Source organism: Podarcis gaigeae (genome assembly GCF_964106915.1).
Source record: "Podarcis gaigeae genome assembly, chromosome: 2".
Lineage (NCBI taxonomy): Eukaryota > Metazoa > Chordata > Lepidosauria > Squamata > Lacertidae > Podarcis > Podarcis gaigeae.
The window spans coordinates 98,782,483-98,804,287 of NC_139679.1; the positions used below are offsets into that span (position 1 = coordinate 98,782,483).

The following is a 21,805-nucleotide window of genomic DNA, read 5'->3' on the forward strand; positions in this document are numbered from 1 at the left end:
GCTCCGCGTGCTTCGGGCAACAGATGCCACCCCAAGCCTCGCGCGCCTGGCGGGAGCTCCTGCCGGGCGCGCAAGGCTTGCAAACACATGCCCGAAGCACGGGGAGCCCTCCGGAGGGCTCCCTGTGCTTCGGGCAACAGGCTGCCGCCCCAAGCCTTGCACGCCTGGCGGGAGCTCCTGCCGGGCGCGCAGGGTTGCAGACACTCGCCCGAAGCACGGGGCACCCTCCGGAGGGCTCCGCGTGCTTCGGGCAACAGGCTGCCGCCCCAAGCCTCGCTCGCCTGCCGGGAGCGCGAGGCTTGCAAACACTCGCCCGAAGCACGGGGAGCCCTCCGGAGGGAGGGAGCTCCTGCCGGGCATGCAAGGCTTGCAGACACTCGCCCGAAGCACAGGGAGCCCTCCGGAGGGCTCCCTGTGCTTCGGGCAACAGGCTGCTGCCCCAAGCCTTGCGCGCCTGGCGGGAGCTCCTGCCGGGCGCGCAAGGCTTGCAAACACTCGCCCGAAGCACGGGGAGCCCTCCGGAGGGCTCCCTGTGCTTCGGGCAACAGGCTGCCGCCCCAAGCCTTGAGCGCTCGGCGGGAGCTCCTGCCGGGTGCGCAAGGCTTGCAGACACTCGCCCGAAGCACAGGGAGCCCTCCGGAGGGCTCCCTGTGCTTCGGGCAACAGGCTGCCGCCCCAAGCCTTGTGTGCTCGGCGGGAGCTCCTGCCGGGCGCGCAAGGCTTGCAGACACTCGCCCGAAGCACGGGGAGCCCTCCGGAGGGCTCCCTGTGCTTCGGGCAACAGGCTGCCGCCCCAAGCCTTGCGCGCTCGGCGGGAGCTCCTGCCGGGCGCGCAAGGCTTGCAGACACTCGCCCGAAGCACGGGGAGCCCTCCGGAGGGCTCCCTGTACTTCGGGCAACAGGCTGCCGCCCCAAGCCTTGTGTGCTCGGCGGGAGCTCCTGCCGGGCGCGCAAGGCTTGCGGACAGCTTCCTGAAGCCTGGAGAGCGAGAGGGGTCGATGCGCACCGATGCCTCTTGCTCTCCAGGCTTCAGCGAAAGCCTGCATTCGCCCCATAGGACGCACACACATTTCCCCTTCATTTTTGGAGGGGAAAAAGTGCGTCCTATGGGGCGAAAAATACGGTAATTAGACTAGAGATGACATCAGTCAGGATGCGCAGGTGTCTTCCATTCTCTTGGATTATTTTTCTCTATCATGGGTCCCACTTTGCCTGTCTTCTGAGTTGGACAGTTTTTAAAATTAATTTTGGGATTGGAACATGCTCCCTTTGATGCAGTTTTCAGCTGGTATACCCCCACACTCCTTAAAGGTTACTGATGAATATATGTGCATTGGTTAAAATACTGCACAAAAAAGGAATTTTGCACAAAATAACCAGTTAAATTAAGCAATCGTATCTTTCTTTTCTCACTGTGATATGATTACTGCACAGATGTACTGTGTACATTTAAAGGAAAGGTAAAGATGCTGGTTGTTAACTGGTAATCTGTTTAAGAATAAGCAAGTTTGGAACTCTTTGAAGAAAGCAGTTATGCCCTACAAATGATATTGGCTGATTTGCAATTACCACATCCAAAGTAGAGTTAGAAAAGGGAGAATTTCATAAGCATCTCTAATTATCACATTTGCAAACAAGATATGTGACTCATGATATTTTTTTCCAGTAAACCGTTTAAAACAACTTTTACTAGTCAATGTGTGCGAAGAATTTTCTTAGGGGTTTTTCTATAAAGAACAGTTCGTGGTTATCCAGTGTTGGCTGTTGGGCCTGTGTTGCATTAGGTTTACCTTCTATAACATATATATCATCCTAGACACACACACCCCCTACCCTAAGTGTGGACAATCTTAATGATAGATTTGCAGCCCCTTCAAGTACCGTATTTTTCCCTCTATAACACAGATTTTTTCTCCTAAAAAGGAAGGGGAAATGTCTGTGCGTGTTATAGAGCGAATGTGTGGGCCCTGGAGCCGAAAAATCAGGCAAAAATCAAATCGCGCTTCACTGAGAAGGAAAACCTGAAAAGAGGAAGCGGCTGCTTTCCTGCATTCTGCCTCAGGGTCTTACTGCCCACCCACCTCTGTTTCCTTGCTGTGTTTGCTCAAACGGAACAAAGAGCAGGGAAAGCCCCTCCCCTCCAGGCAAGCAGAGGGGAAAGCAGAGTGCTGCTGAAAACATGCAGGAGAGAGAGAGAGAGAGAGAGAGAGAGAGAGAGAGAGCTGGCTGGCTTGGGTGGGTAGGTGAGGGAAAACTTTTGCCTTCCTTTCCTCCCTCCCGTTATACCCCTCTCCTGCATTCTTAGCCAGCTGCTTCTCTGCACACCCCTCTCGTGCTCCTTGTCCGTTCAGTGTTTTTCCTTCCCTCCCCACATAAAATGTGGTTAAAAAGCATGGATCTTCAGGATCTTTGCATTGGGTCACCCCAAATTCACCATCAGAGCACATAGCATGTCCATGGCTACAGCCTGCCCCCCCCCCCAAATCACGCACCCACTGTTGCCTGGGGCTGCAATGATGCAAAAACGTGGTTAAAAAGCATGGATCTACATGGATCCTCAGGATCTTTGCATTGGGACACCCCAAATTCACCATCAGATCACATAGCATGTCCATGGCTACAGCCTGCCCCCAAAAATCACGCACCCACTGTTGCCTGCGGCTGCAATGGTGCAAAAATGTGGTTAAAAAGCATGGATCCACATGGATCCTCAGGATCTTTGCATTGGGTCACCCCAAATTCACCATCAGATCACATAGCATGTCCATGGCTACAGCCTGCCCCCCCAAAATCACGCACCCACTGTTGCCTGGGGCTGCAATGGTGCAAAAACGTGGTTACAAAGCATGGATCCACAGGGATTCTCAGGATTTTTGCTTTGGGTCACCCCAAATTCACCATCAGATCACATGTCTGTGGCCACAGCATGAAGCACAAAAATGATACATCCACTGTTTCATTCAGAATGTTTTTTCCCTTGTTTTCCTCCTCTAAAAACGATGTGTGTTTTATGGTCAGGTGCGTGTTATAGAGCGAAAAATACAGTACTTCCATTTTTCAGAAGCAATAAATATGTCCAAACATTTCTAATAGTGAAAAGATGTTGTTGTTTTTATTGTAACCCTGATCTCTTTATGTCTTCAGGCGTTGTCTGGTTTTAGGCAGATTCATGTCATTGACATGGACACCATTGATGTATCTAACCTGAACAGGCAATTTTTGTTTCGGTAAGTCATACATTTCCTATTGAGAATAAACTGCAAACTCTGGCTCTCATTTTCAAGAAAGTTTCATTTATTTCAGTAAGATTTCCTTTAAAACAGAATTCAGGAAGTTGAATATTTTTCAAGAAACATGTATGCTGTGGCATTCCTAATAGTAAATTAGCATTTCACTCTTACCCCACTAACTTTCCAAATAAAGTCTGCTTGCTCTAGTTCTAACTTACTACTGCTATCACTTGCCTGCTTCTCTCCCTGCCTCTTCCCCCTGACTTACCACTATAGCATGTTGTTCCTTCAAAAGGAAAAAACAACACACACATTTCAGCCTTGTGGTAATTTCAAATATGGGAGACAGCAAGAGAAACACTGTGGGGCTGTGTGTCAGGACTAGTCTCCCATCTGTCAAATAGTTGTATCTGAGATGGAGCTTGTGAAAAACCCCCCACTGCTGATTATATGGCATTTTTACAAATAAGAATCCATGATCTCAAGTGCCCCTTTCTGCATACCACATTCACATATGTGTGCTTTATTATTATTTTTCCACACCAGTTGTTTGTTCTGAAGCCACTTCTGAATTTTCCATACCAGATACCTTTGAAAAATGGGAACTGAGATCCTTGACTTACTGTGTAGTCCTCTGAATCATGCCTTTCCTGCTTTAAACTAGCATTGCAACAGAGCTCGTAGTTAACCACCCATGATTCTGTGTAAGGCAAAATGGATAATCCTAACAGATTCAGTTTCCTAACAAATATTGTTTTTTGCAGACCTAAAGATGTTGGACGGCCAAAAGCAGAAGTTGCTGCTGAATTTCTAAACAGCCGAATTCCCAATTGCGCTGTTGTACCGTATCCTTTTATGAAGAAAAGGATTCAATTTATTCTCATGTCCACAGTCACCTGCATTCCCCCCCCCCTTTTCCTTTTTGGTGTGGCTTAATCTTGTCCATAGATTAATCATTGAATAAAATAGCCTAATGGGTTTCTTCAGAAATATCAAAAGCATCAAACGTTTCCAGAGTTGGATAGCAGTCCCCTTGCCTTACTTACCATCAAAACCATTTTGCAGCGTTAGTTGAAGTTCAATGATTTCCTGCCCCTGCCACCCAACCTTCAACATGAATATGCATTGTGTGTTCTTTAAACTGGTTTTTGTAGACATGCTATCCTTCTGAGTGCATGTGTGGATTGTGTTTTTATTTACCGTATATATTAGCTGGCATTTTCAATTTCTGCCTGATAGACAATCAGACAATTAAAAACATAGTGGATATTGATTATCATTTCAGTGATGATGTATAATAATGCTGTCTTTGAAATCTTGAGTTTATGTACAAAGTTGACAGTGAAACCTAAGACTACAAGCGTCTTAGCAGTAAATCTTTCTAAAATGCCCTCTGAGGGTTCGGTGATACCAAAAGCCTGTTTTGCCTGTTCACAGATGTTAGCACATTGGAACCCCTTGAACTGGCCATGTTTCTAATGCAGTGCATAAAACTTACTGCATTTTTAATTTAAATGCAGTTCCTACATTAGCTTCAAAATGGATCCGTTATGCTTATTCATCCACATCACCTACACTTCTGTGTACACAGATGCTAAGAGAGATGTACCAGGTATGGGTTTCTCCCTGATTTTAGGCTTCATCTGTCCCAGCTTGGATGCAGTATCTTAAGTCTACTGAGAATTTAGAGCCATTGTGGGATGGGGAAAAGGTGCCTGCTGGATCAGATCAAAAAAGCCTATTTAGTTCAGTGTCCTCTTTCCCACAGTGATCAATGAGATGGCTATGGAAAAGGCACAAGTGTGACATCAGTTCTCCTCCAGTGGTGTTGAAACAATCAGTAAACAGACAGGCTCATTCCAAAAAAAAAAAGGTGTTGTCATTAGTCTAATTTTTAAATAACTCTTCAAGCTCTTCTTGAAGAGACAATTTTGAGGAAGTTAGGAGCCATAGTAAGGCATTTTGTGTTGGACAGTGGCGTGCATACCAAATTAGGCAAGGGCATTTGTGTTTTGGCCAAGTAACTGCCACAAGAGAATTCCTTTACTGTATATCTTTTCAGACATTACAAAAAAATTCAAGATCTAGACGACACTTTCTATAGACGTAAGTAACTAAGTGTGCTATTGTGAAAATAATGACCTGTGGGTACCCCCCAATCAGTTAAAGAACATTATTATTCTTTCCTTTAAAGGAAGGAGAAAATGCAACAAACAGAAAGCTCAGCTAGCAAACTGTCTTTGTGTAGAAACAATAGAAAAATATGCTAACAATACTGAAAAGCGAGGGAAGTATCAAGTGTGCATAACAATATTTATGTTTTCTTTCAGAATTTCATATAATTGTATGTGGCTTGGATTCAATAATTGCAAGAAGATGGATAAATGGCATGCTGGTAAATACCTAGGAAGTAAAGTTACTCAGTTGTTGCAAAATATAGGCACTATTAAGTCATGTACTGCTGAAACCCTCTCTGAATGTGGGACTTGTTTTGAGGCTAGAGGGAGGATTGTCACCAATAGTGTCTGTGAAAATTGATTTTGCTTTTGCGGTATGTGCATTTGCAATATGTTGCTCTTCAACTTCATATTGGATGTGGTAAACAAAAGGGAGAACACTTGAAATGCAAAGCATGGCTCTCTGCAGCTGTAGCCTTTTATTTAATAAAGCCCTGCTGCTTATGAAGGTCTCGCATTTCAGTTGTGACAGAAAGTTTCATGGCTATCTGTGCTCTCAGGCTCCTGAAATACGCCCATAAATGAGTTGCGCAGAAATAATTTTGAGCTGATTTTGGAAGTTGAGGCACTTTAATGAGGACTGCCACCACATTCCGCAGAACAAAAAAAATGCAGGACAGTTAATGCAGCAGTTATTTCAGGCAACTCAGGTTCAGCAAGTCATGTTAAATAATACCCTAAGGACTGTTCAGTTTGGATATTATGAAGGGTGAGGGTTGAGGTTAGAGGAAATGGACTTAATGCTCTTCTTTGCTCTCCTTAGATTTCACTTTTAAACCATGAAAATGGGGTGTTGGATCCAAGTTCCATTATACCTTTGATTGATGGAGGAACTGAAGGCTTTAAAGGAAATGCTCGCGTGATTATTCCTGGCATGACAGCTTGTATTGAATGTACACTTGAACTTTATCCACCACAGGTAACTAAATAGAACAAATACTTTATAGCCAGGTATGCCACTTCAACATTCATGTTGAAACACCTTATCCATTCTCTCTAGGTAAATTTTCCTATGTGTACAATTGCTTCAATGCCTCGGCTACCAGAACATTGCATTGAATATGTCAGGATACTGCAGTGGCCCAAGGAACAACCTTTTGGAGGTAATCAATAAACTAATGTTGAACCTTTGTCAAAACGGAAAGCTGAATAACATAATAATCCTATCATATTTTATTTCACTTGTTTTGTGCAATTTGACTTAGGAGTCATGATTGAGTTCCTCTTCTGGCTATTATTTTTTATGATTCTCTTATTTATATTTCTTTTTTTAGAAATCACATTTTCATAATAAACCTATCCCTTTGCAAATTTCATAGTAGTCACGTCTCTCTTTTTGAGACTCCACCCAAGCAAGTTATTATTTAAACAATGGTATACAGTCATACCTCATGTTAAGTTTGCTTCATGTTATATTCTTTTAGGTTACGTCCTGTGGCAACCTGGAAGTACCGGAAAGGGTTACTTCTGGGTTTCGCCGCTCGCACATGTGCAGAAGTGCTAAATTGCACTTTGTGCATGTGCACAAGCACCAAATCGCGCCACGCACCTGCGCAGATACGTGCTTCAGGTTGTGCTCTTTTCATGTTGCAAACGGGCCTCCGGAATGGATCCCGTTCACAACCCAAGGTACTACTGTAATTTGCAGTTATGAAGAACCATTTCATGCTTAAGTTGTAAAAATCATACTTTCCCCCCCTTTTTTTGCAGAAGGTGTTGCTTTAGATGGAGATGATCCTGAGCACATACAGTGGATTTTTGAAAAGTCTTTAGAAAGGGCAGCACAGTTTAATATTAAAGGTCTTTCCTACAGGCTCACACAAGGTAAGATACAGCAGAAGCCATCTGTTCAGTGGGTCCTTTTTGGTCTTTGGGAAACCGTAATGATAAGCAATACATGTCTAGCTATAGTTTGCCGTATTCTATGTTGGTTGAGGTAGTGACCATACTACAACAAAATACTGTAGATACTTTCCTTGAATTATGTTTCCAACTGTTAAAAATAGAAATAACATAAAGGTTTGTGATGCTGCTTCTCTCAATGCAGGGGTTGTAAAGCGGATCATTCCAGCTGTAGCTTCTACAAATGCTGTCATTGCAGGTACAGTAATGCAATTTTTAAAAAAATTGTTTCCAATTACATCTGTAAGAATAGTATTGGAGATCTAAGCTGAAAACCATGTCTTCCTGTTCTCCTTACGTATTTAGGCTGAATGTAACGAACTAGCTTAAATATACAAGGGGGGGGGGACTTGACAGAGCAATCCTATGGGTATCTTCCCAGTAGTAAGTCTAATTAAGGACAGTTATACTGTCTCCCTAGTAAATATATATAAGATTGCAGCCTATGAGTGCTGCCCTTGGCAAAATTATTAGTAAATCACATTGAAATAACCAATATATTTACCTCAAATAAACTTTAAATTAAACTGCTAGAAGGAAATTTGGCACACCTGTCTAGCAATACTTCTAAGGTTCTGAATCTTTAGGAAGGCACCTTGAGGTGGGAGTTATAGGTAAGTCAGAATCTGGCAATAAAGGGTTTAATATTCTGACTGCATTTAATTCCATGTATTAATTCTAGATTTGCTTCAGATAATTACATTTCACCATATACTTCTAGAAAACTTTGAACACAAAACCTGCTGATTCTTTTCCTTGTTCCATAAGTAAAATGTTTGATCCGTACTTTCCTCTAATTTTCAATTAATTTTAGTTGTTTATCTCTTTCTTTTTCTAGCTGTATGTGCCACTGAAGTCTTTAAATTAGCCACAAGGTAACGTGTTTCTGAATTAAAACATTTTTAGGACACTTGTTGCTTATGAATGCTAACAGATTTTTCATTACAGTGCATACATGCCTCTGAACAACTATTTGGTATTCAATGATGTAGATGGACTGTACACATACACATTTGAAGCCGAAAAGAAGGTTGGTATTGCCACATAATTTTTTCTTAGCTGTTCGTTATTGAGTGCTTGGGTCATAATGGAACTTCTCTCGCCGAAAATATAAAACTAAAACTTTGTAAACTAAGCAACTATCTGACGCTCCCATGCTCACTCAAGTTGCTCGTGGTAGATATAACCTTGTTCATGGTGTTCAGGTTTCACATACCTTAGGAAGCATTTTCTCCTTATGGAACTCCTGGCTATTATGGTACATGGGAGAGACCCTGCTCCATGCATATGCTTAGAAAATAAAACCTGGACTTCCTTGATAATAGGATTTCTTCAACTGTAGAGCACAGTCCTTGAAAGAGGCCCACCAGACCCTTGTTTTAAGGACATATAAATTTTTAAAAAGCATTTATGAGTTAACCTGAAAAAAAGAGAGACTTCAGCAAGTGTTTGTCCTTATGAAATCAACATGCAAGGGAGGAGACTAGGTACAAGTGCACTAGTTCCATCACTGTCTCTGCAAGTTGGAAGACTAGAGTTTCCACAAATCTGTGCTGTAGAACAGGCTCCCACTGCAGACATTTTCATTCAATTTCATAGAAAACAGTGGAGACGATAATGTGTGGACTGGGGAAGAGCTACATTTTCCATCCTCATGCTTGCCCCTCACTTCTTGATTTTATGCAGACGACCACCTGAGGATGAATTTTAAGTGGGAAATTGGATTTGTGTGGGGGACTCTAAATGTATTTTTTGTATGTTATTTATTATTTGTATTCCTTGAAGGAAAAAAAAGAGGATGAATATTTTTGTAATAAATAAAGCTAGTTTATTTTGTCATTTGAACACCCCTCTCCTCCCATTTGTCTCTTCCCTGCTATTGGAAGACAAGTACTTGAGTAGAATCATTCTATTGCTCACACCTCGCCTGTCAAACAATCACTATCAATATATTAAGATATTTTTTGGTCCGAATCTGATGCAGTAGCATTGATTCTTGATTTATTCCACGTATACTATTAGGTTTTTTAAAAATATATTTAGGATGGCAGTTCTTTCTTTTAAGGAAAACTTATATTTGAATGAACTCTGAGGGCAACCCCCCCCCCCCTTTTTGAAAGGGAGACTTGAATTCAGGGATAAGCCACTATTATTATTTTTACTACAGAAGGAATGTTCAAATCGTTGAACTACTAGGCATTTCATATTTGATGACATAACTCAGTAATACTGCAGAAATGTCTTAAATGTTCATATTCATCTTTTAAAAAACTGCACTAAGCACTGCAGGCTAGTACCTACCAACTTCAATGAAAGTGTATATTTTTTCATTTGCAAATAACTCCTTGTATACTTTAGATGAGATTTTGATAACTTAAATTAAATGACAGTGATTCATTTACATTTTAAATCATATTGACTATTTCATATTGACTATTTCATTTACTGCTTTGTAGGAGAACTGTCTGGCTTGCAGTCAGCTCCCTCAAAACATAGAATTTTCTCCGTCAGCTAAACTTCAAGAAGTCTTGGATTATTTAACAAATAGTGCTTCATTGTAAGTATTAAATTAATATGGTATGATCTATGGGTAGTATTCAACATTAGTCCTACTCGGAGTAGACCCTTTGGCATTAATGGGCATGACTAACTTAGGCTCATTAATTTCATGGTGTCTACTCTGAGTTGGACTTTGATTAATACAACCCTATATCTTGCTGAAAACACATTCCTAGCAGATTAAGGATGGTGATACATGTTTCTAAAAAAATATTACTGGTTGTTTCTTTTGCACAGGCAAATGAAATCTCCTGCAATAACAGCCACCATGCATGGAAAAAATAAAACCCTTTATATACAGGTGACTAATACATACTTATAATTTATTTATTTGTGTGTGTATGTGTGTGTATTTATTTAAGCAAAAAATAACACTGTTTATGTCCCTTTTTCCCAGTCAGTAGCTTCTATTGAAGAACGAACAAGGCCGAATCTTTCAAAGACTTTAAAAGGTATTATAAACCTTGAAATATTGCTTAGGGGATATAAAGCTTAATGAAGCAAATTGACTTTGTACAACGTCAGGTGTATCTGTATGTTGATACAGTATATAGGAGGTGGGCGGAAACTTGAGTTAATAGTTCCCCAAAAGTTTCTTCCATGCATAGTTAAGTTTCAAGGGACAAAAGCAAAGACTTTGAGAAGTGCAACTCTTAAAATCTGTGCATAAAGGTGCTGATTCCTGCCTCCCTACACTAGTTTTCATGAAAATAAGAAACAAAAAGATTATTCTTTCTTTCAATGTTAGCTGATTGTTCTTTTGAGTAAAGCTGTAATATAACTGCCATTCTAACCATAAGAACCACTGGAAATAAAAACATACTGCTCAGAGTCCAAAAATGCTGTTGGGTGTGCAGAATAATTTGATCATTTCTTTGGACACTGGTCAAAATTAATAGCTGTAATGTTTTCACATCAATACCTGGACAATTGTTTTCCTAAAAGCAAAATAATAATTTTTACTATTTTGTCTCATAACAAATGTTTTATTTCCTAATGTTCTGAGTCAATTGTCAGTTGCACATTTTCCATACATGCAGAGAAGTGACTGAAATGCTGTGCTTATAACTTTTTCTTGATACAGAGCTTGGACTTGTTGATGGCCAAGAACTTGCAGTTGCAGATGTCACTACACCACAGACTGTGCTCTTCAAACTTCATTTTACTACTTGATATAAATGCAAGTGGTGTAAACATGCACTGAAAAAAATCTTGCACACCTTGTAGAACTACCATTGTGCACTAAGAGGAGGGAAGATGAAACAGCCAGACCTTATCCCTGTTAATACAAGCATTGATGGAAGTTAGTTTATCCAGGATAAATTGCTCTTATTTTAGAACTGTCTTTGCAAACCAATATTTGGTTGATGTTATCTGTATAAAAGCTCACTCATGTACAGAAATCTGATGTGTATAGCAAGCAATAACTTTTTCAATTTGTAATCACTCTGAAAAATGTCAGTGCCCCTTTGTGCATGTGGAAATGTCATGATGGTCAATGCAATAGTTCTTGAAGCACCTATGAAGTCTCTGAATGTACATAAATAGCAAAGATTTTAAATTACATTTTAGTATCTATGTAACAGTTCTTAGACTGAGGCATTGGGCTGGCTAAATCAAAATTTAGAATGAGCATGGGTGAGCCTCAGGTTTGTGCTCCTGTTTCTTCTTCAGCTCCAAGGAAGAGTTCAAAAGCTTTTGTTTGTTTTAGATGAATCACAATTTACTGTGCTCTCCAAAACCTGGAAAAATTGCATTTATCTGAAATATTCTTAGTGGAAATCCATAGTGGAAAGCCATAGTTTATGAAGCTGACATATTTTCATTTACCATAGCTACAATTAATAACTTTTTTGGATTCAGATGTACAAAACTAATCTAAAACAAAAGCAGAAATCTCTGATTACTTAGACACCCCAGAGAAGAGAGAGAACACAAGCTTGAGGTTTGCTGTGCTTTGTATTCTATTGCTAAGCCATGGTTTTGCATTACTTGTGAAGTGGACTTACCAGACGGGGAAATATATATACAGCCCAATTCTTTATTTAATATGTCTTTAAGAAACTGTCGGATATTAAGGATTGCCAAAAGTTAATGTATTTTTTTTTTCAAAATACGGAAATATTGTTCTTAAATCACCACCTGTTGATAGAAATTAAATACTTCATTTGTATATTTGCAAGTATTAGCGGCTACTATGCATGGTGTTGCCCACTAATATTCAGGGTTGATGTTAGGATATTTATTAATAAAAAATTATATAAACATGTTTGTGAGACATAAAGTATCTGTTGTAAGCACAACTACAAAAAGTGTCAAATTTTTAAAAAACTACCAAAGTCCTCCCTAAATATAATAAGATGAAAAATTATTTTTTAATAATTCCAGTGGCACGCTGAAAATCAACAAAATATAAGCTTTCAAGGTATGAGCTTGTGTGTGTGTGTGTGTATTTAGACTCCCTAAATATAGTCAAGGATTTACCGTAGATATTACATGCATTCAGGTTTACCTAGGCCTAAGCTCCAAGGGACGCGGGTGGCGCTGTGGGTCACAGCCTAGGGCTTGCTGATCAGAAGGTTGGCAGTTCGAATCCCCGCGACTGGGTGAGCTCCCGTTGCTTGGTCCCTGCTCCTGCCAACCTAGCAGTTCTCAAGTACATAAATAGGTACTGCTCCGGCGGGAAGGCTGCTCTGGTTCGCCAGTCATGCTTAGTCATGCTGGCCATGTGATCCGGAAGCTGTACACCAGCTCCCTTGGCCAATAAAGCGAGATGAGCGTCCCCCAGAGTCGGCCACAACTGGACCTAAGGGTCAGGGGTCCCTTTACCTTTAAGCTCCATAGAAGTTTACTGAGAAGCAAGCTCCATTAATATGTATCAAAGCTTGTACACTTGCTCCCCTCCCCCCTACGTAATTCTCAGTTCTTCAAGGCCAACAATGTTCCCAAACCACCACCACTTCCGAGTACTAAATCACGTGCAGAAAATTTGGCTGAAAGTCAAAAGACCTGTTTTACATCTTCTGTCAAGGAAGTGTTACACAAGGGGTCTACTCTTTAATGTCACTAGCTGCACTTTTCTGGGCTGAAAGGTTGGGTTTAAAATTGTAAGTCAACCGAAATTCTGGAATTATTGTGGCGGGATAACGTGTAAAGGGGTCTCTTTCCAGAACATGGTAATTTAGGATTAATTCAAATAAGGCTTCGGGGGAAATGTTCATAAAAGAATGGCCCATTTCTGTTTTGCCCTCTTGAAACCGACCCGTTTGGCTTTTCCGAAACGCGATTTCCTGCAGGAAATGTTAAAAGAGGGCAGGGTGCAATATGCGGCGACCGACGCCAAATCACTTTAAAAATACCTATTAAATAAGGCATATTTTATGAGTTTCGATCAGAGCTACGAGCAGCCAATGGGAAGCGACAATTACGTATTAGGGGCGGGGAAACCAGGTGCCTCGCCCGTCGCTACGACGACGTTGGCGGCGCAACGTCACCAGGAAGCGAGGGGGCCGCTCCCCATAATGACTGACGCTCCGGGGAAGCTATGGCAACGCAGGCCCGGCGTCACGTGAGCGAGGGCGCCGGCTTGTTTTGCTACGTGGAAGGCGGAAGGGCTTTGGCGCATGCGCGTGCTGGGTTGGGGGGAGCGTTCCTTCGGCGTTCCTGCCTGGCAAGCTGCCTTATCCGGGTCCCCCGTCGCTTCTCTCATGGCGGTCGGTGTCCTGCGGGGCTTCGGCTGCAGCAGCTGCGGCTAGAGGAAGGGGGAGCGGGAGGGAGGAGGAAAGGTTGCGCGCAGGTCGTGAGCCGTGGCGGGGGCCGGAGCAGCCACGGCGTCGGGGGCGGCGTCGGCGATGAGTTGGTTCAACGCCTCTCAGCTCTCGACCTTCGCCAAGCAGGCTCTGTCTCAGGCGCAGAAGTCCATCGACCGGGTGCTGGACATCCAGGCCGAGGAGGAGGAGGAGGAAGGCGGCGAAGCGGCGCAGGGCGGAAGCGCCCCGTCCCGACCTCGAGAGGCGGGTAGGTGGAGCCGCGGGGAGATCTCGCCTCAGACCCCGCAGCCCTTCAGGCGAGGCGGGCGGCTGAGGGAATCGCCGACCATCACCACCCTGCCTCGTCCGCAGCCGCCCGTGGTTGTGGTCAAGCGAGGAGAGCCTCTGCACCGGCCCTGACTGGCGTGGCCAGGCCTTTTCCTCGCCCCGGGGTTTATTTGGTTTTATTTTCTCCTCCACTCTGCTCCCAAACCACCCTCCGGCAGCGGTTCTCAACCTGTGGGTCCCCAGATGTTGTTGGACTACAACGCCCATCATCCCTGACCACTGGTCATGCTGGCTAGGAATGATGGGAGTTGTAGTCCAACAACATCTGGGGACCCACAGGTTGAGAAACGCTGTCTGGTGCCTTTCAGAGGCTTTGGCTAAGATATGGGGGTGGGGGCAGGAATTATTGGGTTGGTGGTTTTTTGTGTAGGTGTGTGTGTAGGTTATATTGTGATTTTATGTTGTGAACCCCCCTGAGATGATCTGGTACAAATAATCAGTGCTTTTCCACCCTAAAAAAATGTTTAGGGGTACATTTTTCTTTTGATTCAAGAAAATCACCATTTTATAGTTCGAATTGGGAAAATAAATACAGTAAATGGACAAAACTGGATTCACAAACTGTTTAGGGGTATGCGTACCACCAGAAAAAAAGCACGAACTTATTATTATTATTATTATTGCCCTCCAGTGCATATTCACTTTTTTGAGTAAGCTCTACCAGATTGCAATGACACTTTCTGCATAAGTAGGACGGTGCTGCAAGTTGTCCTCCATAAAACAATATTTGCTGTTTTTCCAATATGCCTGCATATTCATATAATCTATAAATTTTCCATTGTAAGTAACAGACATAGTAGTGGCATAAAATAAAAAGATATCACCTCACATTGTTGCATCTATACATGCCCATCCTCTCAGTCTTGGTTCCACTCTCCCGCTTCTCTCTCGACCTGGTAATTGCCTCATTCAGTTTTCTTTTGATACACTCATTTTTATTTTTATTTTAAAAAAGCTCCTCTTTCTTAGTTACATGCTTCCATTCCTTCCTTCACGTAACTTCAAGTTATGAAGTTGTTTCTTGTCCTGCCCCACCTCAAGAGATCAGGACAACACAGCAAATAACAACAGACAGTTGTTGTCTTGTTGGGCTGTGTATGTGATAAAGGGGAGCTTTGTGTCAGTTTAAGTTTATTGGTTAGTTTTTATAATACTGTAAGGCTGTTTCCCATACACATACATCAAGCAGAATAGAAACATTGCCACCCAACCCCAACCCCACTCACCATGCGCCCCTCCACCTCTTTCTTCCTAATGCAACACTAATGTCTCAACAAATGAAACTGATTAGTAGAAAATGTAACTTGAAAAAGAGACATTGCACATACTTTGTAAACCAAGAAATCTTTAATTAAAAATATGTTAAAAAACAAACAGACGGTTGTTCTGTATTTGCATTGTGGTATAATTGGCCCTGTTCATGCCTGCATTGGTCTTATCTTCTACTTAAGATTATACATAGCTACTCTGTGTTATTAACTTCAGTATAGCCATTATGTTGTACAGTAGCTAGTCCCAGGGGGGCTTTGGAAATGTTTTTCTCAAACAGCGGCTTCCATACCACATGGCAAAGCTTGAAATGGGTTAAAATATTGATTGCCTGTGGTACTGAAAAGCTAGTGAAAAACCCTACTAATTTGAGTCATCAGACATTGATTAAATTTAATGTTGTGATCTTTAGAATGAAAACTTTATAATTACATTCTGGTTTACCCCTCTTCCCACAGGGACATCTGGGACTCTTTCTTCAACTCACAACCCCAGCCCATTGTACCACTGTTGCTTCCTTAGTGTATCTGTACTAATTTCTTGGCACCTAACTAGACAGTAGTTGCTATCAGCAACCCCCATTTGCATCTCCCAAGTAACATTTGGCAAAATAAATAACTGACGTGTCATTGTTTCTAGCATTTCCCACTCTTGTTTGTTGCCTACTGCTTACATGAGGGTGATCATTAAGCATGACAGCTCTTTGTGCATTTTATTTTACTGGCAGAGTATGTGAGAATGTGAGCTAGCAGTAGTCACAGGTATCCTATAATTGGTAGCAAGGCCTTCAGTTTCATTTTTCTTTTGCATATTTTACCTGACACGGTCACATGTTCCTTTCCAAAAGCATAATACTTGCCTCTCAATGAGCATGTGGTTACCCTTTAGCTGCCCACCATGCCAGACATCATCTCCTGCTTAGAGTCTCTATGGTATAGAACAACCTTGCACAACCTGGTGCTCTCTAGGTATTTTGGGCTAATAATAATAATAATAATTTATTATTTATACCCCGCCCATCTGGCTGAGTTTCCCCAGCCACTCTGGGGAACTCCTATCAGCCTTGACCATTGGACATGCTGGCTGGGGATGACAGGGACTTCTCGAAAACATCTGGAGGGCACCAGGTTGGGGGTGGCTGCTGTATGATTTCTGAAAGAAGGGTTGTTGACATCATTTCTGCACTGTTGTGTTAGTCTGAAATCAAGGGTGTTTTTGTCTGTGGCTTATTTATAAAATATTTCATATAAACAAATAAGCCACCTTTTAGAAGGAAGACCTCACAAGGAGGTTTCTGTCACATAAATATAGAATCATAATATGTAATAATAATATAAAAAGGAACATGCCTTTCTATGGCAGTCCATTCTATTGCACTGTTTATGTTCTCTCAGGGTGTTTTACACAAGCCTTTTACTAGCCCTTATTCTGGGTGATAAAGAGTTACTGTGCCTTTTTCAGTATTTTTGTGCATGGTGTTGCCACTTTAGCAATTGTTGGTCTTGGATTGTATTATCAGTTCTTGCTCTTTCCTCTCCCTTCTTATTTGCACACTTCCTTATGCATTTACTTTATAATCTGACTTGTGTGCTGTTTCCTCCTTGCGTCATTTTTTCCTGTTGATTATCTGAAAAGCCTTTCATTTCAACTCTTACTCTCGGTAAAGGCATCCATGTAGATACAGATGCCGACCTAGGCCCCTTTGGGAGAAAGGGCAGGGTATGAATCTAATAAATAAAATGATGGCTAAAATCCAGAGCACCACATGGCTAATTCTATGCGCTCAGCAGGACTGTTTTCAAAAGTTGTTTTAATGCAACATTGGGAGGACACTGGAGAATAGCTGTTTAATTAAAAACAACAACAACACAAAAAGTGCTGCTTGGTTGTAATCTTTTTAGCATATTGGGTCATCAAATGTAAACCTATGCCCAGACTTACTGAACACCACACAACTAACTCTTGTTTGCATTAATCCCACAGCTGAGATTTATTCCTATACTTAAGTTTCAGGAATATTGTCCAATATATACAGTGGGGGGGGGGGGGAAGCCCTGTTGTACACCCTATACCTGCACTAGAGCTTTATGTGGTCAGGTGTGTGTACATTTTGCTCATTCAACACCAAAAAAAGTATTGGTGCCAAGTATGAGCATGCTGTTGTATGAAAATAGCATATAACTTTAGCTGTCAGCCATTAAGAAATCAGTGTGGTTTTATTTATAGTGCAGAGGTACCCAATTTTGTGCCATATCTAAATCATGACAGGTTATGAATGAATGAATTTTATTATTTCAGAGTCAGACCAGTTCCAGCCCACATACAATATCAAGGAAGTCATAAAACACGATAGGAATACATTTGAATTTGCAATTAGGTATAACAGGGACAATTAAGTATAACAGGGACAATACAGTTAAAAATATATATAAATTAAAACTTGGTCACCAACATATAACTTAAAATTATCATTTAAAACCTTAATCATTACGATAGCACAGCTTGTTCCCTATGTTTTATGGCAATCGCACAGAATTTGGCTACCCTTAACGTGATTTCAGGATCTTTGTCCTCTACGAGGGATTTTAGACATTTAAGTTCATTTAAGTTCATTTGGAGATTTTTGCATAGCGGGGGTAATAAATACCGAGCGTATATCCTTGTAGAAACGGCAGCGTAACAAGGCATGAGAGACAGTTTCTACCTCCATCAAAGCCGCAGGGGCAGACTCGTTCCGCATATGATTTACCCTCAAATATGCTCTGCAATAAGGCAGATGGCAGCACGTTGAATCTAGCAAGGGTAAATGACCGTCTGTATTTAGGTATTTGTAATTTTGACAAATAATTTGCTGGGGTAAATCTTCTCCCATTATCTTTTATTGCTGGGTGTTTGTTTATTCATCTCGCTCATGTGGCACCCCAAATTCGTTGGCGGATTATTGCTCTAGCTTTCTCATAACCTACAGCTATCAGTGCCTGTGGGGAAAACCCCAAGCCTCTTAGCTTTTCATGCAGTGTAGTTTTCCATTCGGATTGGTAGGAATCCAGGTTATTCATTGAGGGGAGATTGTGTCCAACCCCAAGGAACCATCCATAATTGGACACATAATTGAGACACAATGTGGGATAAGTATGTCATAGCTGCGCCAAAGATGCTTCAGGAAAGGAAGTAATATCAGTGTGTTTTTATGCAGAAAAAAGAGAAATTGGGGCTAATGACACTTTAATATTTGTGAAGTCTGTACAATGCATTTAACTTCTAAAATTTGGTTTTCCCTTTTCCTCTCGTTGTTTTAGGAACAACTTCTCTTACGAGTGGAGGATGGGATACTTCTACCTGGGGAGCCAATGCAGATACAGAATCTCAAAGTCCGCCAATATCATCTCCTACTGCCATCACCAAACCTGTTAGGAGGACTGTGGTAGATGAATCAGAAAACTTCTTCAGTGCCTTTCTCCCATTAACGGATGTTCAGAGCATACAGCAAAGTCCAGTGGTGTCTAAGCCACCCACCAAATCGCAGCGACCCAAAGAAGAAGTAAAAAGCACACTAGAAGAATCTCTGCATGCTGACCTGCCAGAAACAGAAGGAAAGGATTTCTCTGTAATTTCACCTGTGGAACTGGGAAACTTCAGTAATTCCCAGGAGAAGTTAGAAGAAGGTAATTCAGTACTTGATATCGATGGCAAGCATAATGAAGATGAGCATGAGCAAAACAACACTAAAGACGCTGATCAAGAAGCATCTGCTCAGAATCTCAAGGTAGCAGAAGCCACTACTATTGTGAAAGCAAGTTCAGGAAGTGAAGAACCTGGTCACATGCCTGATATCTCCACACAACCTCTGCCTGCAGAGACAAAGAGTATAGGTTTGGAAACTAAAGAGCGAAAAAGTGAGGATCGGCAAAGCAATACGCCTTCACCTCCAATTAGCACTTTCTCCTCAGGGACGTCGACAACTAGTGACATTGAAGTTTTGGACCACGAAAGTGTGATAAGTGAAAGTTCTGTAAGCTCGAGGCAAGAGGCTGCCGATTCGAAAGCTAGTCTTCACCTGATGCAAACTTCTTTTCAGCTTTTATCAGCGTCTGCTTGCACAGAATATAATCGCCTTGATGACTTTCAAAAATTGACTGAGAGCTGCTGCTCCTCTGATGCTTTTGAAAGGATAGACTCATTCAGCATGCAGTCTTTAGACAGTCGGAGTGTGAGTGAAATAAATTCAGACGATGAATTGTCGGGTAGGGGATGCGTTTCGGCATCTGTAACCCTCAGCCCTTCAACACTAAAATCGGAAGAGCCTGAACCTGTAAAAAGCAAGTCTGACCAAATCTTAAGTGAAATTGTTGCACTACCCACAGAAGAGACAGAAATGGAGGAAAGTGGGCGAAGTGCAACCCCTGTAAACTCAGAGCAGCCAGACGTCTTGGCTGTTTCTGTGCAAACTGATGGACAGACTCAGAAAGAGGAGGTGGCAGTACATTGGCCCAGTGCTGAAAAGCTGTCAAGTGTAGAGTGTGAAAAAGAAGAGCTTTGCAAGGTAACCCCAGAACTGTCATTGTATACATCTTTCTGCTACCCTGTGGATATGGTTATTCCCTTTTTATGTTTGGGAGAAGAGGTGCAGTAAGATTATTCAGTCAGATTGCTGAAGGCAGCACGGTTGCAGGCCTCTTTCTGTTTTGATGTCATGAAATTATCCTTTAAATAATAGTAATAATAATAATTTATACCCCGCCTGTTATGTGTGCCGGCGTGGTTGCTCGAGAGCAATCAGGCAAGACTCCCCATTGGTCTTTTCAAGGCTTTATTATCTGTCCAAAATGTTCACAGTGCAGATCGACTCAATTCCATGTCTGCTCAGTCGCTAGCAGAATCTGGGAGTGGGCAGTCCTTAAACCTTCCCCAGCAGAGCAGTTTTTTGACCCCCATCCTACGCCTCCCCTCTCTGCGCGTAAGCCTCCTGCGCAGAGGGCGTGGGCAAAGGGGGACCTGCTCCCCCCCCTGCTTTGCTCAGGTTCGGTGTTGCAGCTCTCCCTTGCATCTTCCGAGCCCTGCTTCCCTTTCCCATTGGAGGCGTGGCTTCGCTCCTCCCCGGAGGACAAGCTGCTTCTCACCATCTTTGGCGATCTTTGGCGGCTCCCTGTAACCCAACTGCCCTTCCACCTCCCGCCTCTGAGCTGATGGCAGTTCCCTGACACAGCCCATCTGGCTGGCTCCCAACAGGATTAAAAGCACAATAAAATATCAAACATTAAAAACTTCCCTAAACAGGGTTGCCTTCAGATGTCTTCTAAAAGTCAGTTGCTTATTTCTTTGACATCTTATGGGAGGGGGTTCCATAGGGCAAGTGCCACTACTGATAAGGCCCTTTGCCTGGTTCCCTGTAACCTCACTTCTCGCAGGAAGGGAACTGCCAGAAGGCCCTCGGAGCTGGGTCTCAGTGTCCAGGTTGAATGATGGGGGTGGAGATGCTCTTTCAGGTATACTGGGCCAAGGCCGTTTAGGGCTTTAAAGGTAGAGTTTGCTGATTGTGTGCATTTATATATATATCTGTTTACTCTAGTATGTATACAGTGTTTGGGAGGCTGAGGAGATGTGCATAAGGATTAATGATGCATGAGTATTTTTCTAGTAAATCAAACAATTGGAATCCTGTGAATTAAACTGTAACAATCATAAATGGTACAATAGCTTCAGTTTCTTTCAAGTGCGTTTAAAATTGAAGATGAATAGTATGTCCAGCAAAACATTTCCATTGGAAATCAAAATGGATCAATAGCCAGTGATCTTCGTCCACTTTCCACAACAGAAATCTTATTGTTCAGAGGGTTTCTCCTTCCTCTGCTACCCCACAGCCACTCCTACTGCATTCCTTCCCCCCAAAAAATCTACTCCACCTGAGTTTCCTACATAATTTATTTTTATTACATTTATCTCCGAAGAGCTCAAGATAATATGCATGGTCCTCTTCTGTATTCTGTTCTCACAACAACCCCCCTGTGAGGTAGTTTAGGCTGAGAGAGTTAGCCCAGAGTCACCCAGTAGGCTTCATGACTAGGAATTTGAACCTCAGTCTCTCCGGACCTTCTCCGGCACTCAACCACAATCTATCACCATATCTCTATGGACCATATTCAGTTGGTTGTATCTTAAAAGATCAGAAATGTACCATATTCAGTTGATTGTATCGTAACAGATTAGAACTTAAAATGAGTTAGGACCGTGTGGGAAAGACTAAAAAGAGGCACAGCATATATGGCGTAAAATGTCTTTTGTTACTTGAGTGGAACTTTGGGCATTGCTTCTATGATGCTGCCCAAAGAGATCTATCTTTCAGCCATCTTACCAGTCTTCTCAGCTTCTGTGTCTTAAATCTTCTTCAGATTATCGATTCACTGACAGAAAAACTGGAAATGAGGGAAACTCGCCTGTTAAGTGTTAGTAAAGAGAAGGCACGCCTAGAAGAAGCTTGTGATAATCTTAATGAGTAAGTTTCAAATGACAA

At 42.2% G+C, this 21,805-nt stretch overlaps 2 protein-coding genes across 8 annotated transcripts in view; both read left to right on the top strand.

Moving 5' to 3' along the window:
* UBA3 (ubiquitin like modifier activating enzyme 3) overlaps window positions 1-12,196 on the top strand; it is a 32,487-nt gene extending 20,291 nt beyond the window's left edge. For all 7 annotated transcript variants that reach the window (XM_083724583.1, XM_083724582.1, XM_083724586.1 and 4 more), the window contains 14 exons: window positions 3,145-3,227; window positions 3,995-4,075; window positions 5,293-5,336; window positions 5,561-5,625; window positions 6,231-6,386; window positions 6,468-6,570; window positions 7,178-7,291; window positions 7,515-7,568; window positions 8,208-8,244; window positions 8,318-8,399; window positions 9,826-9,926; window positions 10,166-10,229; window positions 10,326-10,380; window positions 11,013-12,196. In XM_083724583.1, coding sequence (XP_083580709.1) covers window positions 3,145-3,227; window positions 3,995-4,075; window positions 5,293-5,336; window positions 5,561-5,625; window positions 6,231-6,386; window positions 6,468-6,570; window positions 7,178-7,291; window positions 7,515-7,568; window positions 8,208-8,244; window positions 8,318-8,399; window positions 9,826-9,926; window positions 10,166-10,229; window positions 10,326-10,380; window positions 11,013-11,101 — 1,128 coding nt within the window. In that variant the 3' untranslated portion in view covers window positions 11,102-12,196. The remainder of the gene's footprint in view (window positions 1-3,144; window positions 3,228-3,994; window positions 4,076-5,292; window positions 5,337-5,560; window positions 5,626-6,230; window positions 6,387-6,467; window positions 6,571-7,177; window positions 7,292-7,514; window positions 7,569-8,207; window positions 8,245-8,317; window positions 8,400-9,825; window positions 9,927-10,165; window positions 10,230-10,325; window positions 10,381-11,012) is intronic.
* A 1,311-nt stretch (window positions 12,197-13,507) lies between these two features.
* The window catches only part of TMF1 (TATA element modulatory factor 1), a 24,399-nt gene continuing 16,101 nt past the window's right edge, over window positions 13,508-21,805 (top strand). The window contains exons 1-3 of the mRNA XM_083728111.1: window positions 13,508-13,945; window positions 18,594-19,837; window positions 21,684-21,787. Of these exons, the coding sequence (XP_083584237.1) occupies window positions 13,780-13,945; window positions 18,594-19,837; window positions 21,684-21,787 (1,514 nt within the window). The 5' untranslated portion in view covers window positions 13,508-13,779. The remainder of the gene's footprint in view (window positions 13,946-18,593; window positions 19,838-21,683; window positions 21,788-21,805) is intronic.